Below are 17870 nucleotides of genomic sequence, written 5' to 3'. Positions count from 1 at the left end.
GTTTGATCTTCGGCTGTGCGCAATTTTTCCTTCCATTCGCTTGGCCATTGAGTGATAATTTCTAACGCTCACTGAGGCAAAGTTTGTTTACCAGCCGAGTGCTATCAAAATCAGTCAGGCCTCAACAATAATAGCAACAAATGGTGGCGAAAGAAAAATGCGCAATGTAAACAAGAGTCAGCATTCAAGCGTCTAAAATCTAGAACCTACACAGCAAACTATTTTGATAACTTATAACGCACCAAATGCTCTGAGAATTTATAATTTCTGCGATCTTCAAGACAAAAGTTACCCTTAATTTGTAGTTATTTAATTTTTAAAAGTGTTCTTTTTGAAAGTAATGATATATCAAATGCAATAGCTAAAGGATTTCCAACCTTTATTTACAAAATTATACAAAATAAACACATTGCCTAGAATTGCTATTATAATTATTTAAATATGGCTTTAATAGTTTTCTTTAATTTTGCTCTGTGTAGAATGTAGAGGCTGTCGGCAGTGGCATAATATTAAGCAAATAAATAAAACTAAACGCATTTTGCGCCACTTTGTTGCTGCCCGCGCCTAGTTGTTGCTACTGTTTTTGCTGTTCTTATGGTTGTTGTTGTTGTTGTTGCTGTCGCTGCTGTTGTTGTTGCTGCCTCAGATGTTGCCCATGACGTTGCCCACAAGTCATTGAACTTAGAGCGGCGACGTAGAGCCAACAATAGCAAAATAAATAAAACGCGAAAAAGCGAAGAAGCCAAGGCAACCACACCCCCCAGCCCCCCTCGTCGACCACCCCCTTTTGATGATAAGTGAAATGCAGTAATAATAAGAATAGTAAGCTCCCCTTTTCGCCCGCCCATCCCCAAACAACTCTCACTCACACACATACACACACATATAGACTCAATTCGATTACACAATCTTTGCGGAGCGGCATTTTCATTTTTCTCTTCCTGGTTCGTCGTCACCGCGAGTCTCTTTGTATGGGTGAGCGTCTCTGGAGGAGTGTGCGTTTCGTATCTGTGTGTCTGTGCGGAGATCAGGTTTTATCGCCCGACGCAATCGAACATATAGTATAATATGGTATGGTATAGTATGGCATATGGCTTGGCTTGCCTTGGCTTGGCTTGGGTGGATCGGTGGGGGCGGCGGAGTTATCGCCTCGATTGGTCGTCGTACTTCGGCTTTTCGCCTGCTTTTCGCTTTCGTGGAGGATCGTGGATATATAGCTCCGCCGATCGCCCAGTTGCCGTTTTCTTGTTATTTACAGTTTCTGGTTGCTTTCGCTGCCCGTTGGAAAAATGGCAAGCTAGCATGCGGCAACGGCGGATCATTGACTTTCGTTGGTTCTCTTTTGCGCCAGGCATTCGTCAGGGAAATTGTGCAATGGGTTAGGGAAATGGGGAAAAACTATGGGCATTACCAATTGTAGGGTTTTAGAGATGACTTAGGATATACACTTTCTAAAAACTTAAACATTGTTATTTTTATTCTTTCATTTGTTTCTTTTGACATATCATACAACAATTTTTAAGGATCCTACTGAATCAAATTTGTATTCGAATTTTGGTCTTGTCCTTAAGCAACATGTAACTTATTTTTAACATTTGCTTCCTGACCGTTTTTTTTAAGACGATTAAATATTTTAAAATGTGCCAGCGCCTACAAGAAGCATTGTAATGGGTAAAACCGTAAACCTTTTACTTTCCTTTTTATCTATTTTTTAACCGCTTTCTATTTTATTTGTTATGAAATAATTATTATTATTTTCAAAAGTCTGGTTCCTGAATTGAGCCCTTCCCTTTATTAAGCAACCATGATTGATAAAACATTAAAATTTAAATTAAACTTAGTTTTAAACTTTACTTTAAAACTAATTTTTTTTTGGCTAAACTAGTTTTTAGATCAAATCTTTGTATCTATTGCTTATTACAGAGTATTTTTTTGACAACCAATTATATTTATGACTTTCCTTAAACTGGAAAAACAGCAGCAGCATGCAACATTAATGACTAAGAACATATTTCCTCAATGTATTCCAAAAATACTATTTCTATTGATCTTCAAAAATAATTTTCAAGAGAGTGTTCTTGTGCCAAAAACTAAAGTTTACCACTTTCTTTTGAGTAGAAATCAACCGAAAACGCAGCAGCAACATGCAACATTTAAACTTCCGCATTGCAGAATTGTCTCTCCCACTTGGCGCTCGCCCTTTCTCTTTCTCGCCTGCTCAACTGAAGGTTCTTTGACCCCCCTTTGAGGCGCCCCCACTTCTGCTCTCTCTCTCCTTCTGACGCACACTCATATTCTATTGCCCTCTCCCTCGAGGATAGTGCAAACTAAGTAACGGTTCGCTCTCTCTCTCTCGCACTGCACTGGTGTGTGTGAAATTGATCTTGAGTGGAAGTATGGAAGTGGTGTGGCTGCACTTGGAAATGTTGGAAGCCGACGCCGGCAGCGACGTCGGCAGAGGCAATAGAAATTGAAAATAGCAACCAGGAAAAGAGTTTGCAAATGGAAAAGTGCAGCAACAACACGAAGGCAGCGAGAGTGGCAATGCATGCTGCTGCTGCGCCGTTGTTGCTGCAAGTCGAGTTGTTGTCGCTGTAGTTGCTGCTGTGTTTGTTGCTATTGCAGCTGGAGTTGTTGTTGCTTCTATTGCTGCTACTCTGGTTGTTGCTGTTGCAGGAAAAGTGTTGCTGTTGCAGCTAAGGCAGATTCTGGTGTTGCTGTTCTTCTTGCCTCAGTTGTTGCTATTGCAGCTTGTTGTTGCTGTGACTGTTGTTCTTAATGTTGTTATTGTTGTAAAGTGTGTTGCTGCTGTTATATATCTTTGATTGTAGCTATTGCAGCTAGTGTTGTTGCTGTAGCAGAGTGTAGTACTGCTGTTATTCCCTTGGTTGTTGCTGTTGCAACTAGTGTTGCTGCTGTTATATCCCTAGTTGTTGCTGCTTCAGCTTGTGCTGCTGCTGTTGCTGGTGGAGATTAGAAAGATAGAAGCTCCAGCGGTCGCAGCACATTGACTCTCTCGCTCCTCCCGCCATTTCCCCCGATCTCCTCCAGATATTCCGCCTCGTGCTGCGGCGGCGGCGCTTCGCAGTTTTCCCACTCCATTGGGCCACACAGCCGCATTGCATTCTATTTTCCTGCTCTTTCCACACTCACACACCAGCACACCCTCACTCACACTGGCGCACAACCAGCGTTCTTGTTCTTCTGCGTCGCTGCCGTCGTCTTGGACTTTTGTGTGTTGTCGTAGGTTCTGCAGTTTGGCTTGGATTTTCCCTGGCGCATTTGGAGCGCTGCGAAGTTGGCGCTTGGATCTCGACGAGGCGAGAGTTTCGTACGCGCGATCACCATTTCTCCCAAATATCGAGAGTCGCGAGTGCCGCTGCCCCATAACGAACCTACCATATATATCAAATCGAACGGCCGATTTTTTTGGAATACGCTTGAACTTGGATACGAAGGACTTCGAAATCAACACGGAAGTGAATTGAAAATTTATGCAATAAAAGCTATAATGATGGCAGTGTGCAAGTGACAAATAAAAACGAGGGGGATTGGGAACGAGAAAGGCGGGATAATAGTGATAATTTAATTATGCCGTTTGCGAGAAACTGTGCACACAAATTAGGGAGGGAAACTGGTCATTATATAATTACGTGGTCTGGGATTTAAAAGTTTGGAACAGGGTGGTGTTGATAAACTCAACACCGAAATTGATCAACCAATACAAAAGACGTAGGAAAAATTTGGTTTTTTTTAGAAAATACATTATATTAAAAAATCTATTAAATTAAATATTTAACCTTATGGATATTTCTCCTTTAAACAAATTAATCATTGAAACTCTGTTATAAAATGCCATATTAAGATTCATAATTTTGTGGATGGAATTTTAGATTTGGAATATTTTGGTTTAACATTTTAAGGTTAGACAGTAGTTTCCTTAAGCCAGTTTAGAGAAAGTAATTCGAGAAAATAAACAAAAAATCTCCTAATTAGTTAGGTTAACTAAACGTTAGAGACTTTGCAAGATGCTTATGTGTAAGTTTTCTTTTCAATCAAACCGCAGCTAGAACCTAATTTAAAACGCAAATACATCCAAGAGACTGTGCCGAACCCTTTCGAAAATCTTTCACCGAATTCCCCATAAAGTGCCAAATGACATAGAATCGCGAAGATTTCCCACAAACATGCTGAGCAGGCGCCATCGCGGGGTGCCAACATCGAATTCCGCCAGCAGGACGATGATGAGGATGATGGATGGCCATCTAACCGATCCGATCCGAGCAACATGGATGTATACCAAATAGAGCTGGAGGCACAGGCACAAATCCGCTCCAATCTTGTGGTCGAAACCTGTGTGAAACACTCTTCGGAGCAGCAGCCGCAGCTCCAGGTCAAGGAGGAGGACCTCATCAAGGACTTTGCTCGGGACGAGGAACCGCTAAGCGAGGACGAGGAGGAGGAAGAGGAGGAGGAGGACGAGGGGGAAGAAGACGACGAAGAGGACGAGGACGACGGAGCCGAGGAAGAGGAGGAGGAGGACGAGGTCGAAGGCGAAGGAGCCCTGCTGCCGCCGGTCAATTTTAATGCAAATTCCGACTTTAATTTGCATTTCTTTGACACACCAGAGGACTCGTCCACCCAAGGGGCCTACAGTGAGGCCAATAGCTTGGAGTCCGAGCAGGAAGAGGAGGAGCACCAGCCTCCGCAGCAACAGCAGCAGCAGCAGCAGCAGCAGCAACATCACCGGGAATTGCAGGATTGCCTAAGTGCCATTGAAGCCGATCCCCTGCAGTTGCTGCAGTGCGACGATTTCTACAGAACAGCAGCGCCAGTGGAGAGTGTTGCCGCCAGCCTAGCCCCCCCACATCAGCAACATACCCATCAGCAACAGCAACAGCAACAGCAGCAGCAGCAGCAGCAGCAGCACCCTGGACAGCAGCAACACCAGCTCAACTGCACGCTGAGCAATGGTGGAGGTGCTCTGTTCACCATCAGCAGTGTGCATCAGTTTGGTCCGGCCAGCAGCCACAACAGCAGCAGTTCCCCCTCCTCCAGGGGCGCCCACTCCTCGCCGGACAGCGGCTGCTCGTCGGCCTCCTCCTCCGGATCCTCGGGATCCTGTGGATCCACTGGGTCCGCATCCTCCCACGCGGTCTCTTCCTCGTCGTCGTCCAGCTGCTCGGAGCACTTTGCACGGAGTACAGTTGTCAATGTCAGCGGCCACGCTCATACATCCTCGTCAGCGGTCAGCAGCAGCAACGGCAACAGCAAGAACAGCGGCAGCAGCAGCAGCAGCAGCAGCAGCAACAACAATAACAACGCCGGCAGCAACAGCGCCAACCCCGCAGCAACATCTTCATCTGTTGCGCATCTGAACAAAGGTACGTGCAACTTGCAACTTGCAACTTCGACTCTTCCGCGTTGTCGACTCTCTTTTGCTTCTGCGGACCATTGTTGTCGCTGTTGAAAATTATGTTCAATAAATTTGCATTCATTGCATAACAGCAATTGAAAGTCGTTGGGGCTTCGGCTTTTTCTCCTTTTGAGGAAACTATTAAAGCGCAGCATGAAAAATGTGAAAATGAATATAATTTCGCCTTTCCTTGTGCGCTACGAGGAAATTGCTTTTAACGTTGCAGGTCTGTCAATGAGATTGCCGTGCAATTGAAAGCCATGGCAAAAATGTTTTCATTTTTATAAATCGCCTTGAGTTGGTCTCGGATTGCCTTGGATATGGCATTTGAATGGGCTTAGCTGAGGGAGTTTTCCTTTGCTCTAATAGGTACTAAGAACTGAGCCGGAAAATGCAACAAAAATTAAGTTAAATAACTATTACGGTCAGCTGCTGTCTACACAAAAAAGAATTTAATAATACAAGGAATTTAATAAGAAGGATTTCAAAAATATTTCATTAAAAATAATAGCTATTCATCTACAGCAACAAACTCTAATGCTTGCGTGTCTATTTTGGACAATGTTTTCTTTGTTAAATTAAAGTATCTCCAAAATTTTGTTTATTTCATTTGGGTTTTATCATTGTATGTAAACTACTTTATTAAATAATTTTAATTTTGTTTAATCAAAACCATTATGAGTTTTTAAAATTTTGTATACATGTTTTTGTTTTTTTATGACTTTAGCTTTGAAATTATTTATAACATAAATATCATAGCTTAAAAACTTTATTTAAAGTTGTAAATGCTTTTTTGCTTCAAGTTAGTTGCACTATTTTGTATATACAATTTGAATGTGAACTGTGGAAAGTTGTACCATAGAAATTGCGTTAATAAAATATTTTGCATGCCCCTTTATATATAACATTTTGTGAAGGAAATTTATTTGCCTAATAAAATGAATAAAAGTGCATATTTTTTATTGGCTTCATGTTGTTGTAACGCCGCTTTTAAAGTCGTATTACAATTTGTACATATACAAATTTATTATTCTCCGTGCACACTCCCTCAACCATAAAAACCATAGGCACTTGGGTAAATTTGTCTTGGCCGGACTTGCTAATTGCCTGGACTCGCTGGCAAGGATTTCATTTTGCGGCTCACAACGGCAACATTTAATTGCAGCAATTAGTGCGGGCAGTTGCAGGCGAATGCAAATTGCTAGCAAAATAAATCTGTGTAACCGGGTTTGGGGGGTTAAAGCGAATAGGAATTCATCAAGGAGAAGTCGAAAACTTGACTGCTTTCGCTGTGCACTCCAATTGATATTTGCTGCGGCAAGTAATGTCTGCCAACCGCCGTTCGCTGCTTGCCTTCCCCACTCAATCAGTTGTCGTCGCTCAGATAAATGCTGGCAATGGAAATGGAAAGAAAAAATCGAGGAAAATATGAAGTCTTTGTCGTCTATCGTCCATGGCCTGCCTCTGACTTGTCTGACAACGCGGAAATGCCAAGCAGTTTTCCGCCAGCCCTCACTTCGCATCACCTCACCCCTTTCTTCGGCTGGGTAAACAATGGCGTTTCAAATTGTCAACTTACAAAAGCCACCAAATGATTTGCATTTGAACGCGGCGCGAAAATGAAAAGCAGGCACTTGAGTTTCCTTTAGGTTTTTCTTTTTCATTCCTGCCCGGGCCGACGACATTTTCCAGACAACGTTGTTGCTGTTGCCGGCAGTCCAATGGTGAAAATTCAATTTGCAATTGCACAAGCGCGTAACGCGCCATGCACTTATAAAAATGTTGATCATATTGGGCTTTGCAGTAAAAATAATTAAACCCATTTTATGATTGCTTTTGATTCTATTTAATAGTTACAATTTGTTTTTACAAATATATAGAAAATTAATTAAATAAACTCTTAACTTTAAAATATCAAATCTATCCAATATGCTATTTAAATTCAAATAATAACATTCTTATACAAATAAAAGATTTAATATTTAATAAAATAATTAATATTATTAATATAAATTTACAGAGAAGTTAGAATAGGTTTTCAATACATTTTCTAATTACACACTAATTCATTTTTGGATATCTTTAGCTTTTATGGATATCTTAAGTAGTGTCTACGTTTTATTGGATATAAGTGAAATATCTGTCAACAAGAAAAGTATTTATGGCTGGATTATATTATAATATATTGTATATAGAGTATAAAAAACCTTATGAAAGTCAAAATAAAATAGTTTGCATATTTTGCAATTTGAATTTTTCTAATTTAATACAAAGATAAATGTAAATATTTACGAAATATTCTTTCTGTGTGGCCCAATCTTTGCTTTTTCTTTCCTTTCGCCTGTGTGTCGGCGCGTGCAAGTTGCACATTAATTTCATTTTGTTTCGCATTTTTGAGGTGTGGCAACGCCAATTGGCACAGCAGCAACTAGCAACACCAACAACCAGCAACACCAGCAACAACAACAACAACAACGGCAGTTCAAACTCCGCGCTTAGTTCATTTGCCTCTTCCTCTTGCATTAGAAAAGCGAAAAAAATAAAAGCAAGAAATGCAGTCAAATTGAATTCGAAATAAAATGCCAAGAAGCAAACATTGCTATCTGGCTCCAGTTTTTCTTTGCTGCCTGCTCTTCTGTTTTTCCATTATTGTTTTTTTTTTTTTTTTAATTTGCAATGCAAATTTTTTTCGGCTCTCGCAGTGAAAATTGTGCGGCTGCAGTTTTTCCTCGTGACTGTCGATTTTACAGGCAATTTATTGTAGGCGGTGGCGTATACGTGATTTTTTGGCATTTCTTCTTATCGCACATCGCCGTCGAGTTGAATGCACTTTGTGGCTAATGCATTTGACTTTGATTGCCGGCTGGCTTAAGGATGATTACGATAGAAGTCTTAAGGCTGCCGGAAAAATTGATTTTAGCCATTAGGTGGGTAAACTCAATGGACTGCGACAGTTGTCGATTGATTGTGGCTGCGACTTGGGAGATGGCGAGTGGGTGATACCGTCAGTGACAGCCAACTCATTTGGCAAATTGCACTGCGCCGAGTGTTGCACATGCGGCGTATGAGCAATGTGCCATTGCATAAGCGACCAGCTGGACAACTTTCCAGCGGAGGAAATGTGTGTAAACCAATGCATTTTTCCCTTGCAGAGCAACAGCAGCAGCAGCCGCCGACGACGATACAGCTGCAGCAGCAACACCAGCACCAACAGCAATTGCAACACCCGCAGCAGCAATCTTTTGGCCTAGCGGACAGCAGCAACAACAACAACGGCAGCAGCAGCAACAGCAACAGCAACAGCAACGGCAGCAGCAACAACAACAACGGGGTCTCCTCAAAATCATTTGTGCCCTGCAAAGTTTGTGGCGACAAGGCATCGGGCTACCACTATGGTGTAACCTCCTGCGAGGGTTGCAAGGTGAGCTTTTTTATGGTTTTAAAGTGCTCCCCCCTTGTATAATTTATTGTCTTCCTGGCAGGGTTTCTTTCGTCGCAGCATCCAAAAACAAATCGAATACCGCTGTCTGCGGGACGGCAAGTGTCTGGTCATCCGGCTGAATCGCAATCGCTGCCAGTACTGCCGCTTCAAGAAATGCCTCTCCGCTGGCATGAGCCGCGATTGTAAGTACTAAAACCCAAGCCATACCCTCTGCACTAAGGAAATATGATTAAGACAAAACCCAAACCCAAACCCAAATGCCAACCATTTGGGGCCAAAGTGAAGGGGAGGCTGCACCTTTTGGTTTTTGCTTTTTGCCCCCTTGATAACTTTATTAGCTGCGAAACCACTGGCAGATTTCTGCCTAGAGATCGCAGATTGTGTCAGTTGTGTTGTCAGTGGAAATTGGCAATTCGAAGATAAAACTTTAGAGGAGCAATTTATCCTACACACACACACACATGAAAGCGGGGGACCACAACTGATTTTACGTTGTAAAATTGGTGTATTGCAGGTAATTAGTCAGTAAAACGATTAACTATAATGACTTCTTAGAATTGTGAATGCAATATATAACTGACTCGTGCTCATGTTAAAATAAATTAGGTTTTTTACTGCCAAGTTCCACATGATTTTCCCTACTTTAAGTTTACTTAAAGTAGACTTAAACTTAAACTGCCAAAGTGCATATATTATCTCAGTTTAAAAACACCTTTTTGCTTAAAATGCGAACAAGAAAACGGGGTCTAATCTGGCAATCTTTGAGTATCCAATACATTTATAATCATTTAATCCTACTTTCAGAAATTGAATAGTCAAGCATCAGTTAACCAGTTTACCAATGCCCCTTAAAACGCAGTAAGACCTTAACTTAAGATAATTCGACCATTTAAAAACTCAATTTGTGGACAGAGGCCGTTCATCCAGCCCTAAAACGGGTTTACAATCCGCCCAACCTTTTAGCTAAGCACCCATAAACAACTCCAGACTCGCCGCAGCAATGTGAAGCGGGCGGAAACCACAGCTTAAATGTAGTTGAAGTTGGGCTAGCCACAAATTTTCCTCCAGTCGGCTTGGGAAATACTTCCTGCAAAGCCAAAATCCACCCACGAACCGAGAGCGAAATTAGTTTTTATGACTGTTGTCAGCGGCAGCAACGCCGGCAACAGCAGCAAAATCAGCTAAAGCTGCAACAGCAACAGCTCCAGGGATCCCTTGGCTTTCAAATGCAATTTATTTGATGTTGCGCAATTAATTGCCCAAAAAGATCGGAAACAAGAGAGCGCGTTCATAAAATCAGGCAACGGGCGAGTTTGTTGCTGCTGTCACTGTTGCGGTTGCTGTTGCTATTGCTGGTGCTGTTGCTGTCGCTGTCGCCGTTGCTGCACGCGAGCAACATTTATTAGCCGAGTCTATTGGCTGCAACATTTGTTGCAATTTTTTATGGCATTTGTCTCGCTAAGAGTCGGGCCTACAGTGTTGAGCAAACATTTCCTTAATTTTCCTCGACGCCCACGCAAAGTGAACCACAAGGAAATCCCCCACGACCCACACGACAAAGTCGTGTAGCTGCCTTTTACCACACGTTTAATAGGCTTGCACTGCAAAGATTTTCCTTCTAGCCGACTTTAAATGCCTTGAAATGAACGGATTGCTAAACATTCATTATATTTAAAGAAAAATGTAATAATAAATGTATAAGAAAATTACTCGTTTTTTTTAAATATACACAGGCAATAAAATTATATATTAACCATTCAAAATAATTCAATTAATAACTATTACAACTATTCAAAGTTAAGCCCACTATTTTTACTGTTAGTTTTTTTTTGCCAGATTTAAAATTGGTTTAAGCTCCCCTGCACAGCAGTGATTTAAGAAGAAGTAAAACATTTTATGCTTAAGAGGTTTTAAAAGTAACAGCATCATCATTTATAACTTATCGTTACTGACCGTCCTATATTACTCAGCCAAATTTTATTTGCCTAGATTAATTGTGTGCGCTCGCAGAGCATAGCAGCTTCGTTTCAGGGCAAACAAGATTTCCATTTCCCCACAGCACTTAACTGATTCTTCGTCCCTGCTGGCTTTTACTTTGCGACTTTTCCTTTGCCCCAATGCATATGGAAAGTTCAATAATTTACTTAAATTGCTTGAGGGGCAAGTTTTGTTTGGGCCTGAATGGGATGTTGCTGCTGTGGCTGCGATATTGCTGTTGCTGTTGTCGGTGGGCGGTAGCAACTTTCGAGGCGCCTTTTGAATTTGCTTGCTCGCTTTAATTAGACTTCGTCGAATCGGATGGGGTTATTACGGCTTATGGGTTATGGCAATGCTGCAGCTGGCAATTGCTGATTGCCGATTGCTGTTGCAGTTGCAAACTGCCGTGAGAGATTTTCCAATTAAGTTGGCTTAGAGAGATTTAGTTGGCTAAAATGGTTGAAAGCCTTAAACGAATTTTAATTTTAACGTTTCCCCGTGCAAATGTTGGAGTTTAAGGATTTAAATGGGTCAAACCATTATTACCCTGCATCTCTCCCCCTGAACAAGAAAAAAACAAATGCAATTATAGTGTCTGTGTGTGTATATGAGTGGGCGTGGCACGACTTTTATTTAATTTGCAAAGCTTTTGTTGGCAGTGGCACAAAGTACAAAGAAAAAAAGGAAAATAGCGCGATGCTTGCCAAGCAGAAATTGCATTTCGGATGTTGCAGCAGCAACAGCAACACGGCGACGTCAGCAGCAACACTTTGCATGGCTCTACAGGAATTTGGGTCAAACATAAAGCACATAACACACACACACACTCACAGGCCCAAAGTTTTCATGCCGGCATGCGGCATTTTGTGGCAATATCAACATCGCTGCCAGCAACAGCAACAGCAGCAACCATGTCATGCCGGCAGCAACATCTGCCTCCCTTTGCTTAAGCCAATTATTTCCCAAACAATTTGATAAACTTTTAGTAATATTTATTTACATTTAGGCTAAAATAAAGAGAAGAAATGGGGCACAATGAAATGTTCAGCGAATAACTTTAACATAATTACTGCCTGAAATTCTTAACCTCCTTACTTGGTCAATAAAACAAACATTTTTCGGTAGCTTCTTTTTAAAATGTTAATTTATTAAAAGGATATTTGAATTTTGTTTACTACTTTTTAATTAAGCGAAGTCACTTGAGGTATTATCGTTACACATTACATTATACTAAACGCTGATGTCGAATATTTATTTAATTACATTTTAAGTAAAACATAATAATACCATCGGCTTAATATATTTTTAATCTAGAAAATAAGTAAAAAAAAAGTTTTTAATTGTGTTAAGATATCAAAGATATAATAAATGTTCTTATAGCAAGGAAGTTAGACTTACAAATAAGATTATTTTGATATTATTATTTAATATGCGACATAAATAGTGCCTTTCGTAAACATAAATAGTGCCTTTTCGTAAAAAACTACTAAGCTTTTTTTTTTTAAAGGTTTGACTGCATTTTCTAGAGCTGCCGGTAGTAATAAAATGTTTGTGAGAAAATTTATCTGAGTTGGCTAATTGTAAAGTTTCCGGCATATTCTCTTTCTCCGCTTTTCTCCTCTATGTTATTTCTAATGCTGCCGTCAATCAAATTGGCCGCAAATCAAAATGCAATTAAAGCGCCAAGCGGGCCACAGAACTTTTTGGACAAAGTTCTGGTTGTCTGCTGTCGACTGTTTTCTGTTTTCTGTCTGCTTGGGAATGGGCACAGAGCTGTCTCTGCCAGCGGCAACATCAGCAGCAGCAACAGCAGCAGCACAGCAACAGCAACATCAACCGCCTAAGCGACACAGTAACACAGAATCAAACTGCTCTCGACTCAATTGTAGTCAATTTGAAAGCCAACTATCAAATGTCAGCTACAAAGATTCGAGATTCGTTGCCACGACTCTTCTAGACGCCCAAAATCGAGTGCAAAACGAAACTGTTGCTGCCAAAAACTTCATGTTGCCGCTGCGCCTGCGCAGTGACAACGGCAACCACAGCAACAACGGCAACAACAAAAGCCGGAGACCAAGACAGGCTTATAATTGTGGCGTAAACTGGGTCAGTTGGCAACTCGGGCCAATCCAAATCCAAAAGCCAGACCCCGTTGCCAGTTGTACCGGAGTGCGAATGCTCATTGTTGCTGGTTGTTTGGTTCTTTGACTGGCGGCCCATTGTGGCTGCTCGCTCTGTTTCTGCGCATCTGACAATTGTCTTTTGTTTGGCCGTCGGTTACATTAAAGTTTAGCCACAGCCACAGCTTTATTTTGCCATTGTTTTGCTCGAGAAATTTTATTATTATTTGGCAATAGCCAAAACGGCCGAGAATGCAAAGAAAACATGCTGGAATATTGCATGGTCTTTGATTGCCGGCTGCCAAAATTCCATAAACGCTGCACGGCTAGAAAAAAAATTATTTTCAGCGATTTATTGCTCAGCACCGTGCTCAAAAACAATCTTTTATTTCGAAAACTGCTCATTTATATCCCTTTGTTTTCGAATTTATAAATTTTAATTAAAACTGTCAATGAAAATATAAACTCATTTAAGCTCAACATTACACTTGCTAAACTAAGTTACATTAATTTTTAGTAATAAGTAATAGCACATGTTTTTTTTTTTAATATAAATATTGCAGGGTTTAGTTTGATCTAAATTTTTCGTATTTTGGGTAACCTTTTGGCACAAAGAAAACTGTCCTTTAATAATGAAATCTAAGATGGGTTTGTTAAACAAACTTTTTTTCATCGATTTTTAAATAGAGTATAGATCAACTTCAAAATAAATATTATTAACTATTATTACTATAGAGTTAAAATTACTTAATTTTTGCAGGAGTTTAAATAAACCAGTGACTACCTTGCATAGTGTGATTTTAACGTTGCTAATTATTTTTTGGGAATTCCCGGAATCTAAAGACGCAAATGAACTGTTAATATTTGTTTGCTTTGTCTGGAATTATCACCTCAAAGATTACAGTTCACGATTATCTGTCTGGATTTCATTCAACTTTTTTATCGATTTCCTCACGAAGTTCACCAAACCTCCGGACTTCGATTCCGTTTTCGAATTGAACTCCCCGAGCTCCAGCCTTCCGCTTCCTTTGAAATTCCCCAGCGCCTTTCACTTTCAGTTGTCGTTCGTTGGCGTTGTTGTTGTTGCTGCTGAGCTGCTGAGCTGCTTCCGCTGCCATTGCCCAACTTCCCCCTTCGAAGTCCCCGCTTGAAGTCAACCTCCTTTCCCAAAGAACGCAAAGTCCAATGCACGCAGTGTTTATGACTTTTCGCGAAACAAATCAGCCACAACAGCAAACACAAAATGCAATAAAAACAAGAACACAAACAACACAGCGAAAAGTAAATAAAATATTGCCAAAAAAATTTGTAGCCGCTGAAACATCATTTAATTTTTTAATTACGTATTTAAAGTGTTGTTATTGCCGCGCGACTCGTTTGTAAACAGTTCGCCAGGCTGGCTGCATAAGCTGAAAAGTTGAGTAAACAGTTCGGCCAGAAATGAAAAACCGATCGTTAAACAATTTAATATAATAACAAAAGCGAATTGCGCCCGCACCTGTTGCAGGTGAATGAGTCAATCTCCTGATGTTTCTGTGGGACAATCAGTCGTTGGTGCTGCTGCTGCTGCTGTCGTTGCCCTCGGGTGTTGCAACATGTTCTCTTTGACTAATTGCTAATGTTAATTTATGCAATCGCCTGTGTTGCGGCTCATTGTTCTTGTGTGTGTCGCATGCTGCTGCCGTGTTACGCATGCGTGCCCCGCGGCAACATCGTTGGCGACGCGAGCAATCTGTCCGTCAATTACAACGAAACTCGTTTGTATCCGCTCGGTAGATGTTGCCGCCGATTGTTGATGCAGTTGTCCCTCTATTTATAGTTCAATTAACACCTTGTCGCCTCGCCAAGCTCGCAAAAAAGGCAAAAAAAAAGCCAATACTAAAGGTATAATTAAAATAATAGCTTCAAATGTGTAATTTTGGCTTTGCAAAAATCTTAGAAACTATATAGACAAATACATAATTATGTTACATTAAGTGTTTTAACTTGAAGTTTATATTAATACAAGTTTTTAAACTTCGGTTTAATTCTAAGAAATGGTTAGATATAAGTCAAAATCTAAACTTCGGTTTAATTCTAAGAACAAATTTTTAAAGATTTCGTTTTTTTTTGGCTAAAAATCCTAGAAAATTCGTTTAAGAGCCGTGAGATTGATTGATCCCATTCCTTATTTTTGTGAGTTTGTTGAACCTTGCAACCCTTAACAACAAACGCTTACTCACAGCTTGCTGAACAATTGGCACATTTCTGCATCACTTGCAACTTGGGACAAGTACATTTTTTGTGAGTCATTAACTTTCCAGAGAGTTTATGCGTAATTTGGTTCTATTTACCCGAAATGATCTCAGATGAACAAATTGCCAAATATGGCACAAAAATTGTCATTGTTTGTGAATAAATACCTTTTTGTGGTTGGAAAAAGGCGTGGCCCATAAATATGCTTAGGAAGGTAGTAGAACTCTTTATCAACTATAGTTGCAATCGATTATCCGCATTGGGTTATTATAGGACCCCCGCCCTCAACACACAATTAATGTCATAAGCCATCGACAAATTGCCAAGAAATGTCGCACACTTAGAGAGGTAGGTAGTCGAAGGGGGAGGAACAGTGGGTGGGCGGTTGACAAAGACAATGACGGCAAAGCCACCGCAGCAGCAGCAGCAACAAAGCCACCCGAACGTTGACTTCTAAATGTCAATCACTGCGGACTCCCCTCTGTGTGTTTTTCCCCCACAACCAACGTGCCCGGCATAAGAATGTCTTAGTAAATATCATAAAAACAGCAAATATGCAAAGTGAAAAAAACAAAATGTGAAGCAAAAAACAAATCACTGGCGATGCAGAAGAAAAGAAGTTTATAAAATTAGCCAGCGCACTTTGTGTTGTTGTCTAGTGCGAAAATAAATGATTATGATGCGCTGCCATTCCCCGTAATTCCCCGCACCATCCCCACAAATAGTTGACAACGCATCGCCCGAGGCGGCGGCAATTGCACCCGCCTTTGGGTTCAACGCCCAGCAGCAGCAACAACATCAACATCGGCAATAGCAACAGCAACAGCAACACCAGAACGCATTTTTCTTGGTGCTTCCGCGATTCTGGCCATCGACTTCAACAATCCGAGTACCAGGGCATTATCAGCCAATTGGGGAGTGGAGTCGAGACTCCAAGTGCCTTGATTAAGCTGCCAATAACATGAGCAGCTGTTTGGGATGCTGCCACACTTGATGATGATGCTGCTGCATCTGCAACTTCACGCTTCGTTGATGGCTAACGGCCACCCGGAAGAAGCCAAAACTTGACCAATTTGGATTGCAGCTGCTGGTTCTATGTAAAGCCAAGAAAAACGTTTTTTATTATAATTGCAATGGCCAGAAGGTGGAAATCAGGCTGGCATTAAAGTCTACACAGTGGATAACCAAGTTTCTAATAATTTTCTTACATAACAATTGTTATCTTTTACATGCTTATTAAAAAATTTATAGTTACTGCACTTTAATTTGATTAAATGATTTAAATAGATTATGAAATAATCAGTATTGCAGTAAAGATTACTTTATCTGACTGCTGTTTATTTATAAATAATTGCAGATGACCTTGATGCAAAAATACCTTTTAAGAATTGCCCTTTAGGCTTTTCGAAAGGTTTTTAAATATTTATATTAGTGCTTAGTTATCAGTATTCCTTTTATTTTTGAAGTAAGATAAAGTGTTTAAAAATGTTTATGTATTCATTTACAGCCACTAAAAAAATACTTTTGAAAATTAACATAAAACCTGTAAATGAGGAATCTACCAATTTTTTTCATACCAATTTTCGTGGTTTTTTTTTCGTTTGTGATTATTTGAGAGTTTATGGCTTATGTTTTCTTCATGTGTACCGTTATGAGCTTGTGCATGCCACAGAAATGAGGAAGCAACTTCAAATGCCGCAGCAACCATTGCATTACAGCGAGTTGCCGCTGCCAACGCAGAAATCAGTGAAGCGTTTTGGGTTTCGAACAGGCTGGCCAGCTATATAGCTGCATTACCCCCCTTTTGCACCGCCCTCCCCCCTTTTGCCAGGGGTGCCTGTCTTCAATTAACACGCCGCTTCCATGTTGCTGTTGTTGTGTGGCATTTCCCTTTGCGATTTTGCAGAATGCGTTGACCTTTTTGCCGGGGAAAAGGGGCCAAGGAAAAGGCGGACTGATGTGTGCTCTCGAGTGTGGCCACAGATGACGATGACGATGACGATGATGATCATCATGGTGGCGGCCACTTTGACGGCTTGTTGGGAACACCTTCACCGCTCCTCCTCCTTCGATTCCGACTTAACTGCTTAATCAAGCTGAAGACGAGGATGGATGGATGGAGGTTGAGGCTGCATGGTAAATTGCTCGCCCTGCTGATCTGCTGCTGATCCCAATGCACACAGCCTTATGAAAACGATAAAGATGATGATGATGGTGCTGCTGCGGCTGTTGCTGTTGCTGCTGCTGCTGCTGCACGAGAAGCGTGATCGATGGTGGCTCCCTGTTCCAAGTACTCAAGTTCTCCGACTCTTCACCTCATCTTTAAGTTGCTACTAAATTAAATCAAAACTGGCAGCGTGTTAAGGACGTGCCCGACATGCCAAAAAGGGCACGGGCACGGGCATGGGCATGGCCATCAAGGGGTAAAAAGGGGTAGTTGCATTGGTTTGCTGGAGGAAGTCGGCACTTGAGACGCGTGCAATTTCCAGGGGCATCGGTGTTTGGGTCGGAGATGGACGGAGCGCAGTTTGGGTTTGCGAAGAGCTGGTCATAATATGATTTTTAATACACACTTAACCGCTGCGTGTTGCGTGCTGTAAATTAGCCAGAACTCCACTAACGGCTTTTCAGCTAGAATAAGGTTCACCCTTATTTATGGAGTGCATTTGCGCCCATGTTT

The 17870-nt window shown here is 41.1% G+C and overlaps 1 protein-coding gene across 8 annotated transcripts in view; it reads left to right on the top strand.

Moving 5' to 3' along the window:
• Positions 1-17870, top strand: part of LOC128258171 (ecdysone-induced protein 78C-like) — a 44622-nt gene that overhangs the window by 4111 nt on the left and 22641 nt on the right. For 2 of the 8 annotated variants that reach the window (XM_052989660.1, XM_052989659.1), the window contains exons 3-4: positions 8569-8837; positions 8899-9040. In XM_052989660.1, the coding sequence (XP_052845620.1) occupies positions 8569-8837; positions 8899-9040 (411 nt within the window). Of the gene's footprint in view, positions 1-2869; positions 3733-4043; positions 5385-8568; positions 8838-8898; positions 9041-17870 lie in introns of those variants that run through there. The other 6 variants (XM_052989656.1, XM_052989654.1, XM_052989653.1 and 3 more) reach the window with 6 other exon arrangements.

This window comes from Drosophila gunungcola (assembly GCF_025200985.1).
Source record: "Drosophila gunungcola strain Sukarami chromosome 3L unlocalized genomic scaffold, Dgunungcola_SK_2 000003F, whole genome shotgun sequence".
Classification (NCBI taxonomy): domain Eukaryota; kingdom Metazoa; phylum Arthropoda; class Insecta; order Diptera; family Drosophilidae; genus Drosophila; species Drosophila gunungcola.
Note: the sequence above shows the minus strand (reverse complement) of the source record. Positions and strands in the feature narration are given on the sequence as shown.